A 20,782-nucleotide genomic window follows, 5' to 3' on the forward strand; every position below is an offset into this window, starting at 1 on the left:
TAAGGTGATATTTTATAATTAAATAAAAAATCATCTTTGAAGTCCATTAATGAAGTCACTAAGCATACTAATAAAAAAAAATTCCTGAGTATAAGTCTTACGTGAATCAATGTTCATCCGGTTTAATTATCTATTAATTTCATTTTCTTGTGACCTATGCACCTGGTAATTTAATAAACATTAAACACATTTTCTTGCCATGGCATTTATTAATCAAATTACGTCCATGTACGTTTAATTAAATTGTAATTAAAAGTGTTATGTGATATACAAGAAATAATATTCTTGTGAGGTGAATGTTGAATCAGAGGCATGAAAAAGAAGATTCCAGAACGGAAAAACTAGAGATTCCGTTACAAATATTTTGAATTTCAATCGACATCAAACGAGTGAAAATAAATAAAAAATGAAATGGGAAAGAGAAAATGGGAGTATAAAAGGAGGAGAGTAAGGGTGTGGTTTGTTAGAGATGGTGTTAGAAATGGGAAGTAAATTTGTAGCGTTGGCTTGCTTCCGTAACAATGAGGGTTCGGGTAACCTTTCGCCTCGTTCTCATTATCCATCGATGCCGAGATATCCAAAAGGTGTGACGAAAGAAGAAGGAAGCAGCAACGTTTTGCTGAAAGCGCTTTTCTCGGTCACCGGAATGACTTGTTCGGCCTGTGCTGCTTCCGTGGAGAAAGCTGTGAAACGTCTTCCTGGAATTCATGAAGCTCTTGTTGATGTTCTGAACAATCGCGCTCAGATCCTCTTCTACCCATCCTTTGTTAATGTAGGTAACTGTTATATCATCTTCTTTCAATTCATCATAATTTGTTTTGGAAGAACCGAAATGAAAATGGATGATTAATGTTGAAAGATACTCTGACACCCAAAATTTACATATAATTATTACAATAAAAGTTCTACCAATTTTTATATAAATTTGGATTTTTTCTAAACATTCCTAATACAAGATTTATAAAAATACAAATATTTACATATTCATAGTTCAAAATAAAACTCTAAAACCTTTAAGGTTCTCCTACACTTATATGGTACAATCATCACAGTTCAAACACAACACAAAAAACAAGGGGAAGCTAGTGCAAAGAAAATCCATAACATAATTCATGGAAATAGAACCAATTTAGTCTAATAATTTATAAACATTTCTTTAAATGATTTCATGTAAAATTTCAATACCAATTCCATCATTCATATAGATCACACATGGATCTATTTTCAATCATAATCATTGGATTTCATTTCAATCCCACTTTGTCTTCCAGAAGACTCTAAACCCTAAACCCTAAATCCAATAGAAAAGATAATGGTAAGTTCAAACATCCAATAACGAGTGTATACAGTGGGACCCGGTGTGTATGAACTTCCTCTCAGCTTCTCACCACTTCTCTCAGCTTCTCACCCCTTGATATCTTAATTTACATGACTTAGATCATCATTGAAGCCATAGGATCTCCGTTAAACATAGGTTTTTCATACTTAATATACCATCAAATAACAACTCATATATTGTCCCAAATGTATGACATCAATTTCATACAATTTTCATCATACAATATCATTCAAAACGCAATCCACAATATTCAAAATCTTATTTAACAGAAAAAAAAACACTTAAATACTAAACCATCAAAATCTAATATTTTTACTAGTTTAAATAATATATAAACAAACAACACAATATATAAACACACAACATCCCTGTAAGAGAAATTGAATATTGGGATCACCTTCCCTCCGCATTCAAATCTTCTATCTTAGGGTGCTATAAAAAATTAAATTTAGCTTCCCTTACCTTAATTGTTTGTTTTCCAAGCAACTTCTAGAATTTTATTTCCCACGGTCTGGATAAGCTTCAAGATTTACGGGCCTAAAACAAGTTATCCAAGAACAAAAATTCAGTATAAAGTAGAATAAGTTGAGATGATTAAACTTCTCAACTGACCACCAAGATTGATAACTAAATCCTAAGAAAAAATAGAAAACAAAGAAACTTTAGAGCAAAAATGAATTTACTCTGTTTGAAAATCAGATCGGATAAAAATGTTCATTAACTCGTCAGCTACAACGTGGTTCGATCAGATTTTAAAATAGATGAAGATTGAGAGAAAAAATTAAAAGAGAAGGAAAATAAGAGAATATGGATAGAGAGAGAAAATAAATAAAATAACACAGTGAGCTCTATAGTTTTTTAAAAAAAAGTGTTGTTACCGCTATTACTAGAAGATATCCACCGCAGGATGATATCATATATACTCTCTTATAAGCTTAATTAATACTTCAATTTTATTAGATCTTACCTCAATAACAAATATGTTATTAATTATTATTTGAGAAACGTTTAATGAGATAATGAATGATACACATTTACGTGAACAAATTTAAATATTTTAGTTTATTAAATATTTGATATATAAAATATAATAAAATATTTAATATATCAAATAGTAAATACTTTATATGTTTTCAAACTAGTATAATTTTAATTTAAATTAATTTTAAAAACAACTTGAACTATGTATATGATTATGTAAAAATATTTAATATATACTTACAAATATGTCTAAATCAAACACACCTTATTAAAAAAATCTGTTATAATTATAAAGTAGATTAAATTAAATTAATTTACTAATTTGATCCTTAGATTGAAAGAAAGTAATTAATTGAAATGTAGATTAATTATTCTAAAATTATTTTGCCATCATATTGAACTATAATGTATATTATCATATTTGTTTTTATTCAATAACTATTTATTGTTATTGAAAATTTAGTCATTAAATCAATCATTAACTTCGTTACTAATAAATTATAACTATTTTAACTGAATTCGGTCACTTTATTTTCTATGTACTATTCTTATTTCTCTTATATCGATAATTTAACTGAATCTATTTTTATATTCATTTGTTGTTCGATGAGGCTAAATTAAAATATTCAATAAAAACAAATTATGTTAAGACGGAAATATTTATCTTACCAGTATGAGTGTATTAATTTTTTTAAAGCATGTTGTAATTATTTTGGAATGTCCTTAAATTGGGAGTGCACACATGTTAAATGTATATATATAACATTTCTAATGTAATTTGTAATAAGTAAGAAGAACTTATGATGTCTAGAAGAAATTAAGAAAAGTAAAATTTTGTTAAGGTATAACTGTAAAATATCCAAAACTTTTATATAAAAGTTGAAATTAAGAAAAGTAAAATTTTGTTAAGGTATAATATAAATTCTTTGTTAATAAAAAATAACTTTAAAGTTTCTCATAATACTAGTCATTAATTCATGAATAATCCATATCAATGTGTGATATAAGTTTAGGCGAGGTATCCAACAATTTATTAATAAAGATAAAGATATGTTTAAAAATTGATGATAAAACCATGATTAACTCTTTGAAAGGAAACTCAAAACTATCCTAAGAGCACTGTTTAATTCAATTCCTGTAGCTTCATCCTTTAATTAAAACAAATTATCTAACCCGTTTCTCACTGAAGAATATCTCTTATACAAAGAATTTAATTTGCATTCTTTACTCTCTTCAAGTAGTTATTTGTTGTTGTATAAGACTTAGAAATTAATACTAACTATTTTTTTTTTTTTTTTTTAAATAAAAGCTTCCATGTTAGGTATCACTATGCAACTTAAGATCTCATCTAGACTGACACCTCAAGTTACAACAATCATTTACCATCACATGAAAAAAATATTATTGAACAAAAGAAAAATAAAATAAAAAAAATACAAAAATACGAGGGGACTATACCAAAACCCATATGTTAACAAAAACGATACATAGGTAGACTATACTTATTCATAAAGAATTATAAGAATAGACAAGGTGGAAGCCTATTATACCAAAGAAAAGGCTTTCTATGAAAAAATCATAAATTAGCCACTTATCAGCACACACATTTCCTTCACGAAAAATATGAGTAACCGTAAACCTAATTTTCCCACAGTAATTAAGACAAGCATTCCATCGATTACGAAGCATCCAAGGAACAGTTGGCCTTGCAGTAAACGCAACACAAACCAAAGCAGAATCACATTTCAACCAGACATTAGTAAGCCCCATCTTTTGAGCTTCCTCCATAACATGTATAACCCCATAAAACTCAGCAACCAGAGCAGTCTGAACTTCAAGAAATGCAGAAAAAGCTCCAATAAATTCCCCCATACTCCCACGAAAAATACCTCCGCAAGTAGCAAGACCAGGATACCCCCTAGCAGTCCCATCAGTGTTAATTTTAACCCAGCCAGGTGAAGGAAACTCCCATCTAACAGGAAGAGGACGTAAAACTTTACCAGTACAAGTGTTAATACCAAAAAACTTGAGCACATTGAAATCGAACATATCATTCTTCATGGAAGCTTTAGACGAATTACCCACTAGACAAGTTAAATCTTTAATAACCAAAATAGCCATAGAAACCTCAATCTTATCCTGAAAACGAGCATAATTCCTCATACGCCATATCATCCAAATAGAAAAAGTTATCACAGCTAGCTTAATCAATTTAACCAACGGACTACCATCACTCTTAATAAAAGAAAGAAGATCATCCTTATTAGAGAAATGATAAGTAGGAAAAATGTGTTGAACCCAACTCCAAATACGCAAAGCATTAGCACATTCAAAAAATAAATGTTGAATAGATTCCTCGTGCTTTTCACAAAGCGTACACATAGAACAAATATGCAAACCTTTATTTTGAATATGCTGATCTGTAGGAAGCCGCCCATGAAAAACTTTCCAAAGGACAAGAGTTTTGGAAGGCGGAATATATGAAGACCAAATAAATTTACCCCAACCACAGGAAACCCCTGGATCCAAGAAAAAAGTCCAAGCTAATTTAAGAGTGAGACGACCAGACTCATCTAGAATCCAATTAGGAATATCCTGTACTGTCCTAACCATGATATGACTAAAAAGATGAGGCATATGCTGTAAAGACAATGGAATATTCCAATCAGCACCTGTTCAAAACTGAGAGACTGTATCCGAACTACTAGCACCATCAGATAATCCTGCAATATTTGCTAAAGAAATAGTAGCACACCATTTATCATTCCAGAAATTAATAAGAGAACCTATACCAACAGTCCAAGAAGTATAATCAAGTATAGTAGAATAAAATTGCTTAATTTCAGGCCAAAGAGATGACGATCTATAAACCATTCGAAACTCGTATTTTGATTTAAGGATCTTGGCTTTCAAGAGCAAAGACCAAGGCTTGTTGCTACAAGCAAAGTTCCAAGCAAGCTTAAGAAGATATGCATTATTTTCATGGTGAAGGTTAATAATTTTCAAACCTCCATTCTCAAGGGGAGAACAAATCGTATCCCAATTAACAGTAGCTATACCTTTTTTCAAAATATCACCAGTCCAAATAAAATTTCGACACCATTGCTCAACTTGCTTAAGAAGAAAAACAGACCATTTATACAAATTAAAACTATAAGCTAGAAGACCCGTAATCACCGTATTGACCAACTGAACCCGACCCATTATGCTAAGAGATTTACCTTTCCAAGAAGCTAACTTCAATTTGACTTTATCAGCCAAAGGTTGAAGAAAACGACCCCTTGGAGCACCAACAAAGATAGGCACTCCTAAATAAGTGAAAGGCAAACAACCATGACTACATGAAAGAATACGCTGAATTTTGGTGATAAACCTTGTAGAATTATCCATGGTGAAAAAACTACTCTTAGAATTATTAACATATTGGCCAGAGAAATCACCATATGTTTTAAGAAAATTACTCAAATTTCTAAGAGACTTATTATCCGCCCTACAAAAAATGAAAATGTCATCCGCATATAAAATATGAAAGGGAATGAGAAAACCTTGTGGACTAGCCATATGTAGAATCTTCTTATCATTCACAAGCTTTGAGAGACCTCTACTAAGAACTTCCTCTGCAAGACAAAAAAGTATAGGAGACAAAGGATCACCTTGTCTAACATCTCTACTCTAAGGAAAAAAACCCACTAAACTACCATTTATTCTGATAGAAAGCATAACTGAACGGAGAATAGTACTAATCCAACCGACAAACGAGGAGTGAAAACCAAAGTGTGACAAAACTAATAGTAAAAACTTCCAACTTAGAGTGTCAAAGGCTTTGTGAATATCAACTTTGTAAGCCACATTGCCTCCGTGAACCTTTTTAGAAAGCAAGTTAATAGCTTCAGAGGCAATACTAATACAATCTTGAATCTGTCTGCCCTGCACAAACTCATACTGATTAGGAGAAATAATTCTGGCAGCCACAAGAGCAAGCCGATCTGCCAAAATCTTGGAAATAATCTTAAATTTAAAATTAGCAACAACAATCGGCCTGAAATCTTTAATAGATTCAGCACCCTGAATCTTAGGAATAAGAGATACCACATTACTTTTCATTCCAGGGAGAATCCAGTTTTTTTTTAAAAACTGTTGGACTGCCTTACAAACATCTGTCCCAATAATATCCCAACAAGAATGATAAAAAACACCACCAAAACTCAGGACCAGGGGCACTATTGCCATTAAGGTTAAAAACAACATTCCTGATTTCCAAAAAAATCAGGACACTTAATCAACATCATATTCTCCTCAGAGGAAACCAACTCAGGAATATAAGTACCAATAAAATCTTCCATATTGTCTATATCCAGATCATGAGAAATAGACTCAGCATAAAGAGTTTTATAAAAATCCAAAATATGTTCCTCAATGAGTGTAGGATCCTCAGTAACAACATTATCAATTCGTAGACGATAAATTCCACTAGAATTATTCCTCCTCTTGACCACAGCATAGAAAAAAGCAGTATTTCTATCCCCATCTTTAAACCAAAGCATTTTAGCCCTTTCTTTCCAAAACAAATATTGACAGTGAAGAACATGATCAAGCTCCTCCTTAGCGATCCTTTCTTGATAGAGAAGCCCATCAATATCAGACATACTAGCAGTCTCTAAGGTTTGTTGAATACCAAGGAGAAGACCCTGTTTAAGAAGAACTGCATTGTGAACATTGCCAAAAGAATTTTTATTCCAGTCACGTAGCTCAACTTTCAACCTTTTTAACTTATGATGTAAAATAAACATAGGACAACCAACAACCTTATTAGCCCAAGAATCATGAATAAGCTTCATACATGAAGCGTCTTGAAGCCACATAGAAAAGAAACGAAAATTGCTAACCTTCCTCAAAGAATTACTAGCAAGACTAGTAAGAATAGGGGAATGATCTGAACAATTTTTAACAAGAACCTGATAAGTACAAGAATCTCATTCATCCAAACACACTCCGTTACATAACGCCCTATCCAATCTTCTATGAATTCTATGGAGCCCTCTCCTTCCATTACACCAAGTATAGCAAGTTCCAGTAAAAGGCATACAAGAAAGGTCATTAGTATTAATCCAATCAAGGAATTCATTACAAGAAACTTGATTAGGAGCCACCCCTCCTTTACAGTCATCCGTCGAGAGCACATCATTAAAATCACCCATAATACACCAAGGCCCTATGAAGGAACTAAGATCCCTCCACAAAACCCGTCTAGCCACGTATGTGGTAGCACCATAAACACCTGCAAAACTAAAACATTTATCATGCAAATGACAAGTTACAGAAATAAATTGTTCATTTACCAAGAAATTCCGGACCAAATTAGGAACCGACAAACACCAAAGCTTAGCAGCTTTATTGACAATAGGAGACGTAGCCACCAAATGCATATTAACAGATTTGAAAATGACTTCAAAAGCATTAGTGTACGGCACCATAGGTTCAGCAAGAAAAACCAGAAGAGGTTTATGTAGTTTGAGTAAACTAATCAACATCTCCACAGTTTTTTGGTTTCCCAATCCTCTAACATTCCAGAAAAATGAAGAGACTTTCATTGTGACGTTGTGGAGAGAACTGCCTTAGCAGTTTTTTTGGATTTACCATTCTTCTTAGGTGGTTTCCCTGGTTTTCTTTTAGTGCAAACTATTTCCTCTCCAGTATCACTGTCATCCTCCTCCATCTCGTTGGGATCAGCCCAAAATTTTGAAAGAACATTTGTATTTTCCAAACCATCAAGAGAGGAAAAGTGATTTTGCAGGTCCAACGATAGTGCTTTAACATCCGCAGAAGATTTAGCCTTCTGAGGTTCAACAATGGCAGTAGACGTACCAATATAAGGATCACCTCTAGAAGCATTAATGGTCAATTTATCAGTGCAACCTTCCACGTGCGTCGGCTGCGGATCTTTTTTACGATACTCTTTACGTTGTTTTGGGACCTCAGTCCTCCCCTGATCTCGTTCATCAAAAATTATCTTATGAGAAGATTTATGTTGAGACACAGGAGCACGACCCTGATCATGAAGCACTCGGCACTAGCAAGCTCATGGCCTATCACCTTACAGTGAGAACAAAAAGGTGGGAGCCATTCATATTCCACACCAGCTACAAAGGTAAAGTCTGAGCGTTCAACCCAGAGATGATCAGGAAGAGGAGACAACATATCAATATCCGCCAGCACTCTAGCAAACATACCCCTTTTCTTTCTCATAGTATTCTCATCCAAAACCAAAGGAGTAGCAAGACATTTTATGATTGAAAAAATCACATGTGGCCTCCAATACTCCAAAGGCAAACTATAGATTCTAACCCAGGCTTGAGTTTTTGTACTCTTCATGGTAGTTGGAACAAAATCTTTTGTCCAGGCAAAAAGTCTCAAGAAACCCGGAGATAGCTTCAAGGAACCCATCCCGAAGACCCACCGCATGTCTTCTAAAGAAGCAAACTCAAACTCTTAAAAACCTTCCCGAGAGGAATTGCTTTCCACGGTCCAAGAGCCTTCCACACCGGCTGCAATTTTTTAGTTAAGTCCAGGTGTGTGAGAGGTTTATCTCCCTTAGAAAGAATAACCCGCCCATGTAAATGAGTCTTGCATTCCTCAAGGCCAGCCAAGTATTCTGTCTCATCAATCCGGACCACAATCATGTCTCCCTTAATATAAGGAGTGGGTAACTCGGACAAAGGAATATCGCATGTAGTTCCCAAAGCCTGAACAAAAGTTTTCTTTTGTCCAAACTTAGCATATACCGTCTTCGCAGGAGATACTTCCCTATCCTTCAAACAATTCCATGGGATGATGAAACCATTAGAACCCTCCGTCATTCCAAAAACCACTACTCACCGCACCACCGCCACGTACAACCGCCCCCACACCACCACTGCGCACAGGCCCGGTCGTTGCCGCCGCCGCACCACGCTATGCCCCTGGTCGACGTCGCCCGCTGCACCTGGTGGAAAGATTCGCGCAAAACGCGATCAGAGCCGCCGCACTGGTGAAAAACGGGATCGCACGAGATGCACACCGTCGTCGCCGCCCCTGATCGCCGCTTCGCACTGGTCAAGCGAGCACTGTCGCGCCTCCGCAAAACCCTAATCGCGCCTCCGCAACTTATTTTATCTCTATGGACGTTCTTTTTTCTCTCCCCTAGAACTATTTTTCATTTAATAATAGCCTAACTTATATATTAACTTATTTTAAATAATTTTTTTTTCTACTAATACTATGCTTTTCATTTTATTTTTTTAGTAGACAAGTAACATTTATAATGATTGCTTTAGTAATATTATCGCATGTATATCTAATATTTTTTACTATAATCTATTATAATTGTTTTATATATATATATATATATATATTATATAATTTTATTTATTATATGAAAATATGATAATTAAATATATTATTTATTGTATATTATATTGAAATTATGTTGTAGTAAAAAAATTAATTATATAGAATCAAATATTTACATTTTAATTATACCTAATATATAAGTAGTTATTTATTTTATCTACGTGTATCTTCCTTCCCACTGTTGTTAGTTCCTTTTTTCCCTTTTAACAGTTATTTCTCGTTAGATTTACTTGCGACTTTTTTCCATTGTTGGTTAGTTTTTTTCTTCTTTTTCATTATATTAATTTGTTTTTTATATTTTTCATTAATACTTTTTCTTGTGAATTTTGTATCATAACTTTAAAATATTGTTAAAAGTAAAATAAAAAACAACTTGTGTCCACGGAAAAAATTATATATTATTATACATTAATTTATTAATATAGTTTACTTTCAACCTATGTAGCACATATACGAATATGGACACTGACACGACACAAATACGAAGATACGTATGATCTCTAAAATGTAGGACACATGGACACGAATTTATATATTATATAATTATAAATTATATAAATTGAAAATAAATATTTATGTACAAAAGTATGTTTCAGATTCTTTTGGGAGCAAGAAGATATTTTCTATGATTGGTTTAAAACGAATTTGTTCCTTATTTTTATAATCATAATAAAAATTTATACAATAAATTTGAGTTTTTAGAAAATTATTGTATTTATACCTTTTAAAATTGTGTTAGAACCGTGTTAGAATTTTTAAAAATCCAACAAATATTTTTTTTAATTGAATACTTCACCGATAAGTGTCCTACGAGTGTCGACACCGATACATGTGTCTGACACGGATACACCATTTAAGAGAAACGTCTGAACCTCATCTCTACACATTCAGTTTAATTAGATTTTTTAAATTAAAAATAGATAATATTTCCTGACGTGCAAATTAAATCATGTTTCTAACGAAATACATGTTTTTTAATTTGACTGTATGACCTATTAGGATTACATCTAGTTATTTATAAATTCTTATTAACTTAACTACATTAATCTAGTTTTGTATATTTTTTTTTTCCCGCCGGTTGACCAGGGTCGTCTTTGCGCGTGGCTGGTCCTCACGAGCTATGGCACCTTCGTTCTGCTCCGTCTGTGAGTACCTGAAAAGAAGTGGACAAAGGGGCGTCCTCGCGGCCATTTGCACTCCGGCGATCAAATCAGCTAGCGAGAAACATCAAAGGTGACACACCTCCGTATCGGAACACCGTGAACGGATGCTCTGAAGGTGGTCAAATAACTGAGTAACTGAATAACTAGTGCTTTCTGCCCTAACTGCATGTGCGTACAGTGGGTGCGACAACAAGACAACTAGGGTTTGTGTGTGTAAACTTGCGAGAATTAGGTCCAAAACTCGGCCCCTCTGTCTCAAACGTCTCAAGCCTCTTTTAAACACCTATAGCATTTAAAGCGTCTTAAAGCGCATTTGAAGCGTATAAAAACGTTTAATGCGTTTAAAACGTTTAAAGCATTTAAAGCATTTAAAGTGCTTTAAAGCGTTTGAAACGTAAACTAAATTAATGCGTACCTTAGCAATCTTTCAGGGAAACTGATGTACCGTGATGTTTCAATGCTTTCCGCTATGCGTTCTTCTGACTTGATCGCTACTCTTCGTGGAGGGCCTTACAGCATCGTAACCCAACTTAGGGATAATCTATCGTGTAAGTCCTCCTTGTTGGAGTGTATCTGCGCAACGGGTGACTTTCTGGGTGCCAACTCATGCGCCCCAACCTCTAGTCACTCGCCCTGGGAGTGTATCTACCTTTCTCTCGCACCATGCACGTGGTTCTCCCCTGAGCGTGGCCCTCTCATGGGTCGTATCTGTCCCAGGGTCTCCCAGCGGTGGCATGGGTACTTCACGAGTCAGGTTACCCCTACTGGTACTAGAACTATGGCCTTGAAGCCACCTTCCTCTTCTCTTTATTACTGTTCTGAGGTACTAAGGCCTCTCACGGTGTCGCCCCCTCCACGGTCTTTCCTTCCCATGGGTATCGGGGTGGCCCCGTTGATGCCTTAACCTTGGCGACGCCTACACTCGGCGACGCCTCATCTTGGCGACGCCTCACCTAGGCGACGCCTCACCTTGGCGACGCCTTCAGCGGTCAACCTGTTGACTTTCTTCCCTTGGGCTCCCTTGAGGGGTCCCAACATACGTTGACTTTGGCTTTGACTTTGACTTTGGTCAACGCCCGGGGACGGGACAGTACATTTTTTAAAGAAAAAAATTCTTAAAGTTTTCTTATTGAAAAACTATTTATACATGCAAAGTAACTGATTTTTTTTTTTATCAGAGCAATGATATAATATGATCTAAGGATAGAAATAGTAGAGATTTCTTATTTCTGAACACTCTATTAACACTCTCTCTCTATATATATATATATATTATATCAACATTTATTATAACCATGTATTGTATTAATTTCTTGAGTTACATTTGATGTCACAAGCCTTGAATGGTTTCATTTTGTGTTCTCATACATAGTTTCCTTTGTCCTGAATTGGATTTATTTGTTTCATTTAGAGCTTATAATATAATTGAATGATTTGTAGTTTTACTGTTGACACTCTCTTTGTTCTTGATGTCTCCATGACATTTTGTTCTCAGGAAGAGACCATTCGCGAGGCCATTGAAGATGCTGGATTCCAAGCCACATTAATCAGAGATGATAACGAGACATCTGTTCAGATATGCCGCATACGTATCCAAGGCATGACATGCACGTCGTGTTCCTCCACTGTTGAGTCTGCACTTCAATCAATCCAAGGAGTGGTGAAAGCCCAAGTGGCCCTTGCAACTGAGGAAGCTGAAGTTCACTACACTCCAAACGTTGTCACCTACAACCAAATCTTGGAAGCTGTAGAAGACACTGGTTTTCAAGCCACGCTTATCAGCACAGGTGAAGACATGAGCAGAATAGACCTTCAGGTAGAGGGCGTAAGGACGGGTCGTTCCATGAGACTAATTGAAAATTCTCTTCAAGCCCTCCCTGGAGTCGAAGGTGTAGAGACACACCCTTTGTTGAACAAAGTGTCTCTTTCTTATAAACCAGACTTGACAGGACCAAGAAATTTCATTAACGTGATTCAAGAAACCGGGTCTAGGCGTTTCAAGGCAAAGATTTTCCCGGAAGGAGGGAGAAGGAATAGTCATAGGAGGGAGGAAATCAAGCAATACTATAGATCCTTCTTGTGGAGTTTGGTGTTTACTATTCCTGTGTTTCTAACGTCCATGGTGCTTATGTATATCCCTGGAATTAAGCATGGACTAGATGCCAAAGTTGTTAAAATGCTTACAGTGGGGGAGATTATAAGATTCGTGCTTGCTACACCAGTACAGTTCATTATAGGGAAGAGGTTTTACTCTGGTGCTTACAAAGCATTACGCCTTGGCTCTCCCAACATGGATGTTTTGATTGCCTTGGGGACAAACGCAGCATACTTTTACTCAGTGTATTCTGTGCTGAGAGCTTCTACATCTAATAGTTTTAAGGGTACTGATTTCTTTGAGACCAGTGCTATGCTTATTTCGTTTATTTTGCTAGGGAAGTACCTTGAGGTTTTGGCCAAGGGGAAGACATCCGATGCAATTGCCAAGCTCATGAACTTGACACCTGACAGTGCTATATTGTTGACGTTGGACAGTGAAGGAAATGTTGTTGGTGAGGAGGAAATTGATAGCAGGTTGATTCAGAAGAATGATGTCATTAAGATCATTCCTGGTTCAAAAGTGGCTTCCGACGGATTTGTTATTTGGGGTCAGAGCCACGTGAATGAGAGCATGATAACAGGTGAGGCACGTCCTGTGGCAAAGAGGAAAGGGGATACTGTTATTGGAGGAACTGTGAATCAAAATGGAGTGTTACATATTAAGGCTACATGGGTGGGATCAGAGAGTGCGCTTGCTCAGATTGTCAGACTTGTTGAGTCAGCACAGATGGCCAAGGCTCCTGTGCAGAAGTTTGCTGACCGCATTTCCAAATACTTTGTGCCTATGGTAGGGACTAGCTAAATTCATTTTGCCCAGCATTGATTATCCAATAATATCTCTAATAGTATCTCTAATATAAGTTCGTCTGATAGATGATTTCTATATTTCATTTATGTTTGATAGGTTTTGCCTTCTAAAATTGAATCCTTATCTCTGTGTAGTACTTATTTTAAAGGGGTTTCTTTGAGCAGGTTATTGTAATCTCATTTTCAACTTGGCTTGCCTGGTTTATAGCTGGAAGGGTTAGTGCTTACCCGAAGTCTTGGATACCATCTTCCATGGATAGCTTTCAGCTTGCTTTGCAGTTTGGGATTTCTGTCATGGTCATAGCCTGTCCATGTGCTTTAGGTTTAGCAACACCAACTGCAGTCATGGTTGGTACTGGAGTAGGTGCATCTCAGGGAATACTTATCAAAGGAGGTCAAGCATTAGAAAATGCACATAAGGTCAGCATTTTACATTAAACTATAGGTCCTTAAATTCAGGATTTGCTTTGTAAATGTTGGTGAAGTTAAGATGAACTTGCTTAGGTTGTCTTTCTTCTCATTTGAACATAGGCACAACTTACCTAAACGTAGTAAGGGGTGGGATTTTGGGCTTATATGAAAACATGTCGTATGTATATACACATACAACATTTGAATCTCTTTATGGTTTGTCTTGTAGGTGAACTGCGTTGTATTTGACAAGACAGGTACTCTCACTATAGGGAAGCCTGTGGTAGTAAATACAAAGTTGTTAACAAATATGGTACTCCGAGAATTCTATGAACTTGTGGCTGCAGCTGAGGTAGGCATTCAATTATTGAGTTTCACATGCTTACCCATGAATAATTGCAATAAAAACTTTACATTGAATAATTTCCTATGACAGGTGAATAGTGAGCATCCCCTGGCGAAGGCCACTGTTGAGTATGCTAAAAGACTGAGAGATGAAGAGAACCCCATTTGGCCTGAGGCACGGGATTTTGTGTCCATTGCTGGACATGGAGTTAAGGCCATGGTTAGAAATAAGGAAATACTTGTGGGTAACAAAACCTTGATGGCGGACCACAATGTTGCACTTCCTGCTGATGCTGAAGAGATACTGGCAGAAGCGGAAGCAATGGCTCAAACTGGAATTCTAGTGTCTATAAATAGGGAAGTAATTGGGGTTTTAGCAGTATCTGATCCATTGAAACCAGCTGCACAAGAAGTCATTTCCATTCTTAAGTCTATGAAAATTAGGAGCATCATGGTTACTGGGGACAATTGGGGAACTGCCAATTCTATAGCAAGGGAAGTTGGAATTGAAACTGTTATTGCTGAAGCCAAACCTGGGCAGAAGGCTGAGCAAGTGAAGGACTTGCAGGTACTTTGTTTAAAATTGTGGATGGTACTTTAAGCTGAAAGGTGAATACACATGAATGCATAGTCCAACTATCTTACACAAAAAGATTTGACCAATTTACTATATTATTCTATTTACACAAATATCTAATAAGATTTCACTACTTTACCATGTTATCTTATTCATTAACATGATGTGATGTTAAGCTAAATTTTGTGCTGAAGCTGTATATAAATTACACCTACTTTATACATCTCTAACATGTATTACCTGTGGTTAACATATTGAGGTTTAGGCTTCTGGGCAAAGGGTGGCTATGGTGGGGGATGGTATCAATGACTCACCAGCACTTGTGGCAGCAGATGTAGGAATGGCAATAGGTGCTGGTACAGACATTGCTATTGAGGCTGCTGATATTGTCCTAATGAAGAGCAATTTGGAGGATGTCATAACTGCCATTGATCTTTCCAGAAAAACGTTTTCCCGTATCCGTCTCAACTACATATGGGCGTTGGGCTATAATCTGCTAGGAATTCCAATTGCTGCTGGAGCTCTTTTTCCTTCTACACGATTTCGGTTGCCACCATGGGTTGCTGGGGCTGCCATGGCTGCCTCTTCTGTCAGTGTGGTTTGCTGTTCTCTACTATTGAAGTATTATAGGAGACCCAAGAAGCTGGACAATCTTGAGATACGGGGCATAAGCATTGAGTGATGTAAAATATGGTGCGGAAGAATTCATGGTGATGGGTCCTTCTGTTAGCTACTATGTGCTACTGCTACTATAGTATGTGGTGACTTGTTCAGTTATATGTTACTATATATCAAGAACCTTGGACACTTGTCACTTATCAGAAGTTGTAAACCTTGCTTGCATGCATGTAAAAAAATTTCTCTGGTGTTGGAATAATGTACACAATGAAAATCCTTATCAAGTAATGATATTTGCGTACATTTATATTACAATGTAAATACGTATTACAGTAGTGATTTGTTTAGAGGAATAGAACCACGTGAGGTCATATAGATCCTAAAACAACGCAAGAATTTTGATGTGTAAATATGTATCAGTTTCAGGTGTTCCTCGACACCACGTACCCATCTCAATTTATCACATGTGAAGATATATCATTCCAAACATCTAAGATATATATTCAAGCCAACAAACCAGAGCTTGAAACCCAAGGCTCGAGTCTGTTGAAAGAAAAAGGCAATGATTATGTTGTTAGTCTTGAAGCAAAGATTAAGGCATGTCTGTCACATCTTTGAATGGCCACCTATCTTGTCGCTAGGCTTAGTCTGCGTTTCAGCTATCCTTGAACACTGCTGTTCAAATTTCTTTTTAGCTCTATAAAGGATGTTATGCACTTCTTCAAAGTGAGGATTTGTTGAAGCTCTTGTATCATCAATCCACTGAAGAACTTTCTTGTATGGGGATAATATACGACTGCGATCCTTCTCATCCAAAACCTAAGTTTATCACAGTTTAATTTTACAAATTCATGTAAAATGCAATTATACTACCAATCACAATTCTAATTCAACTGAAGATTTCAAGACATTGTGCCAATTAGGTTGAATGCAGCACCAATAATTACAAATCACAAATAGTTACCTCGAGTTGCATAAGTTCACAAACCATGCTGAGATCTGCTATAGATGGCTGAGAGCCACCAAGCAGGAAGCGTCCATCTCCATAGAGCCAAATATCCTCTAGATTTGATAAAGAAGAAAATAGTACTTTTTCTGCTTCAGCAGCTGTTTTTGGATTAAGTGTACGGCCGGTTGCAGGTCCTAGTACAGTATTTATTACATAGCTCACTGTAAAGGGCGTGTGCTTCTATACCAGTTAGTCATAGTTTACAAGAAACATGCCAGTTCTCTAAAAATAGGACAATACAAAGATGTTCTCAGGCTAGAAACATATGATTTGACATATGGCTTGCAGAAATGGTAAAATCTGTTCTTCGATCAGATGTTGCTTTTAAAGCACACACGATAGAATATGGATTGTTATATGTATTGATTGTTGCATTATAGCAAGACACTAATTTAGTTTACTTAATGACATGAAGCACGAGTGAGCAATTATTTAATCCCATTTTAGTCCATGTAAACAATTATTAAAGATGTTGCCAACTTGCACTCTAGTATACTTACAACAAACTTGAATGCTCACAACAATAAGTTTGTAGAAGATAATGACTTTATGATTTGTAGCCATATATTTAACAATCTCTAACCAGCACAACATAGAAGAAACTCAACTGTGCATGGAAAATTGTATTATTCTAAGGAGTTGGAAGATGTCTGGATTTAGTTGTGTAAAGCACCTGCTCCATTTCGTAAATTAGAGTGATGCCAATCCATTACTGAGTTAATTTTAGCTCTCCTGAAAATATCGCTTGGGTACCTGTACATCATGAGGATAAATTTTAGATGCAAGTTTTCTACACTTTTATCCACAAAGCATGGCAACTTATGATTAGTTTACATTGTAGAAAATGTATCTCCAAGTAGCACAAAATTTAATTTAAATTCAATACAATTTTTTTTTACATATTTAAACCTAATTCAACTTCACAAAACTACCTTATAAAATAGATTTGTATTTACTTATATACTATAGTTTGGTTATTTTTCTAGTTTATGAGGTCTCTAACATATCCAAAAGTGAGGAACAAGAGCATTAGCAATGGACAAGCAACCCTGGTCATGATTAGGCCGTTTCTAGTCATGTATGTTTAACTCACTTAAAAAATAAAATCATGTTCAACTACTACGCAGTGAAACATTCTAACTCTGACATTTAAAAGACTTTAGAGTATTTATATAAAAACAACCAGATAGTTCAGGACTTCAGAAGCAAAAGAAAAGAATATACTAACCAATGGTCAGCAATTCCAGGAAAAGCAGAATTAAGATACACAAGGATTGCGTGGCTGCCAAAAGAAAACGAGGTTTATTAAGAACACATAATAAAATAAAAATATTCCTACTGGGGGATTCAACATTTACTCATAACAGCATTTACGGGAACTAAATAAGTATGAGGCAACAGAAAACATGTTATTTAAAACAAAATACATCATATAGTCATCCTACACCAGTAGATGAAAATAACTCATTAATCACTGGAAATTTAAACGCACATGTTTCATTCACTTTCCTGAGCCAATATACACATAGCCCAAAAGAAGGCACAAACTTCAAATAAACAAAAAAAATGTATTTTATAAGCAACACAATACCACTCTGCATCATGTATAGACAACCCAATTATTACAACGATATTAAAAAGTGGAATTTAAGTCTCTGGCTTGTAAGGTGAGATTTGTACCGAGTTACATATTATTAAATGTTCTAATCTCTAATCGACGTGGAATCTTCAACAAGATTATTTACAAATAAAACAAAATTAATTTCTAAGCAACTATAAAATGTTAGTTCATCGTCAGATAAACATCAGGAAAACTTTCTATGGGGCCACACAATCACTAATTAGGGGATAGGGTATGCAAACAGATATATAGCTTCAAAATAAATATGACAGCTTGGTTCCACTCCCAGCATAGCATAATATCCTCAACTCAAAACTTGGACAAAGATATTGAAGATAAAGGAACAGGACCAGACAAATCTTTGATACTCCATCCTCATCAAAGTCAATTACATAGGCATAATGTGACAAGTGCAATAATGCTTAATATCATATAGTGGTGGATTAAAAGGGGCCTTATCAATGATTACCTCTCGGAGAGATTGAAGCTTCCATGAACAATAGCCGGAACTTTCTGCAGAGGGTTTACTTCTGAAAAAAATAAAATACATTTCAGGTCAACAGAAGAATAGACCACAAAATTTGCACTAATCAGTATTCACTGCAAAACAAATGCACTAGATCTTTGTGCTTCTTTTTTGGAACCATTCATATCATACTCCTTCAATTAAACCTAAATGGATATACGCACTACTAAATTTTCTATCCATTACTTAGTGAGTGCCATGACAAAATACCATAACATATAATTATATGTAATGACAGAACAAAAATAAGCTATGGATATAAAACTTCGTATGAAAAAGAAACACCCTCTGTATATTGTGATAATACTCAGTAAACACAAGGAAACATGCTATTTTGTTTTCTTTCTAGAAAAACAGAAAAGATCTGCAAAACAGAATCATTAGCCTAATCTTATATAATTAGTTGTTGTCTTGTCACACACGAATTCCTTCTGATTCCTGCATCATTTGGATTTCCACGTGTACAGACACATTAACCGCAGCTTCCTCAACATGTTTTGGTTCCTTAATTTGCCCTTGTATCACCTTCACCTATTACATTATACCCCTTGCCTTCCTATTATAAATAAGACCAAAATAAGAAGTGATACTTATTTCCTTTTAATACTCAATCCATAATTTATCCCATATTGATTATTTTAAACTAAAATACTCTTAATTAAAATCAAACTGAGACTGTATTAACAAATATTCGAAAGAGAGACAAACAATAATAACAAAGGTAGATTTGAAAAAAAAAAAGACAAATTTAGTGTATTAACTAAACTAACCTTTTTTCTTAATTATGAATTAAATAAGTGAATCTTATAATTAGGAACCAAGAGTTCATTAAGGTGCAGAGTTGTTAGTGAATGAATACTTATAAAGTGCATATGCTACTATAGATACTACTATAGATACCTGTGAATTCAGAAGAGAGGTGGTGGCCTTTGGAAATGTCTACTTTGATCTCCACGAAGCCAATTCCATTCAATCTTATTAACAAAAGATTATGATGATAGAGTTTAGTTCATCATAATCATATATCATAATATAAATAATAAACAGATCATGGCAAAGTATAAAGAAGTATTAACCTGCAGAATATGAGAACTGCTCGAGAAGGCTGGGACATTCGATCCGCATACACCTTCAGCTTCTCCATCATCATCAATTACAAGTTTGGGAAGCACAGCAGTTAGCAGAGCACTGCTTTGACTTTACTCTCTATCTTTTTCGTTGCATTGCTTCATTTGCCTCATTACACACTTACCGGTACCTTTTAACAGTCAAACTTTATATCCATAAACTAATATATTTATGGAATGCTTATAAGGAACGCTTTTTATCCTTTCGGATAAACGTGTTCAACGAACCAAAACAAACTGTAAATTAGACAAGGTTTTCAGTTTTTTTAAGGAAGATATTGTTTCGTACACAAATTTAAAAGGGTCTCTGAGAATTTTTGTTAAAAATATAAAAAAAAAAATCACTGCCAAATACTCTTCTAGCTTTGTATTAAAAATACTTAAAATATACACTATAATATAATTCTCTTAACTGTTTCCTTTAACATTGTAAAACTAATCTACAATCATGTTAACATTAATAACAACCCTCAACAAAATAGTCTAAAAATGGACTCCTCATTATATTGTTTTAGATATAGAATAAACTATAATTAAAAAGAACTACATACCTTCCATGCATCCAAAGTCTCCAACTTTATCAGTTATTATTTTATCATAAGACATTTTATTAGTGAGAAATTTATATAAAAAAAATTGAGAAATATAATAGTCTTTAGTAATGGTAGTATAATTATCAGGCAATGACGTGCTTTCACACTAGTGCCATTGGATAATGCATACATATTTATATCCTACAATTGAAGGATTGGGGTCAATATAGTGATGCAAA

At 35.1% G+C, this 20,782-nt stretch overlaps 2 protein-coding genes across 2 annotated transcripts; one reads left to right on the top strand and one right to left on the bottom strand.

The window, feature by feature from the left end:
* Positions 1 to 294: 294 nt before the first annotated feature.
* LOC137812635 (putative copper-transporting ATPase HMA5) lies at positions 295 to 16,015 on the top strand. Its single transcript, XM_068614764.2, has 6 exons — positions 295 to 772; positions 12,368 to 13,756; positions 13,942 to 14,196; positions 14,417 to 14,539; positions 14,624 to 15,100; positions 15,375 to 16,015. Exons 1-6 carry the CDS (start codon positions 470 to 472, stop codon positions 15,789 to 15,791), a joined length of 2,964 nt encoding a protein of 987 aa, XP_068470865.1. The 5' UTR covers positions 295 to 469; the 3' UTR covers positions 15,792 to 16,015.
* On the bottom strand, positions 16,002 to 20,163 carry LOC137812636 (glutathione S-transferase T1). The gene is made up of 7 exons (XM_068614765.2): positions 19,960 to 20,163; positions 19,784 to 19,857; positions 18,827 to 18,887; positions 17,965 to 18,018; positions 17,410 to 17,489; positions 16,692 to 16,897; positions 16,002 to 16,546 (listed from the first exon to the last, which is right to left on the bottom strand). Exons 1-7 carry the CDS (start codon positions 20,031 to 20,033, stop codon positions 16,334 to 16,336), a joined length of 762 nt encoding a protein of 253 aa, XP_068470866.1. The 5' UTR covers positions 20,034 to 20,163; the 3' UTR covers positions 16,002 to 16,333.
* Between the last annotated feature and the right edge of the window lie 619 nt (positions 20,164 to 20,782).

Source organism: Phaseolus vulgaris, chromosome 2 (assembly GCF_051622355.1).
Source record: "Phaseolus vulgaris cultivar YP4 chromosome 2, ASM5162235v1, whole genome shotgun sequence".
Taxonomy (NCBI): Eukaryota; Viridiplantae; Streptophyta; class Magnoliopsida; order Fabales; family Fabaceae; genus Phaseolus; species Phaseolus vulgaris.

Bases quoted from the DNA above. Each gene is read 5' to 3' on its own strand.
- LOC137812636 (XM_068614765.2), bottom strand. From the start codon at position 20,033: ATGATGATGGAGAAGCTGAAGGTGTATGCGGATCGAATGTCCCAGCCT. The intron at 17,490-17,964 runs GTTAGTATATTC...CATGATGTACAG, and splicing joins CCTGGAATTGCTGACCATTG to GTACCCAAGCGATATTTTCA. The intron at 16,547-16,691 runs GTAACTATTTGT...TGATAAACTTAG, and splicing joins GTGAACTTATGCAACTCGAG to GTTTTGGATGAGAAGGATCG.
- LOC137812635 (XM_068614764.2), top strand. From the start codon at position 470: ATGGTGTTAGAAATGGGAAGTAAATTTGTAGCGTTGGCTTGCTTCCGT. The intron at 773-12,367 runs GTAGGTAACTGT...TTTTGTTCTCAG, and splicing joins TCTACCCATCCTTTGTTAAT to GAAGAGACCATTCGCGAGGC. The intron at 15,101-15,374 runs GTACTTTGTTTA...ATTGAGGTTTAG, and splicing joins AGCAAGTGAAGGACTTGCAG to GCTTCTGGGCAAAGGGTGGC.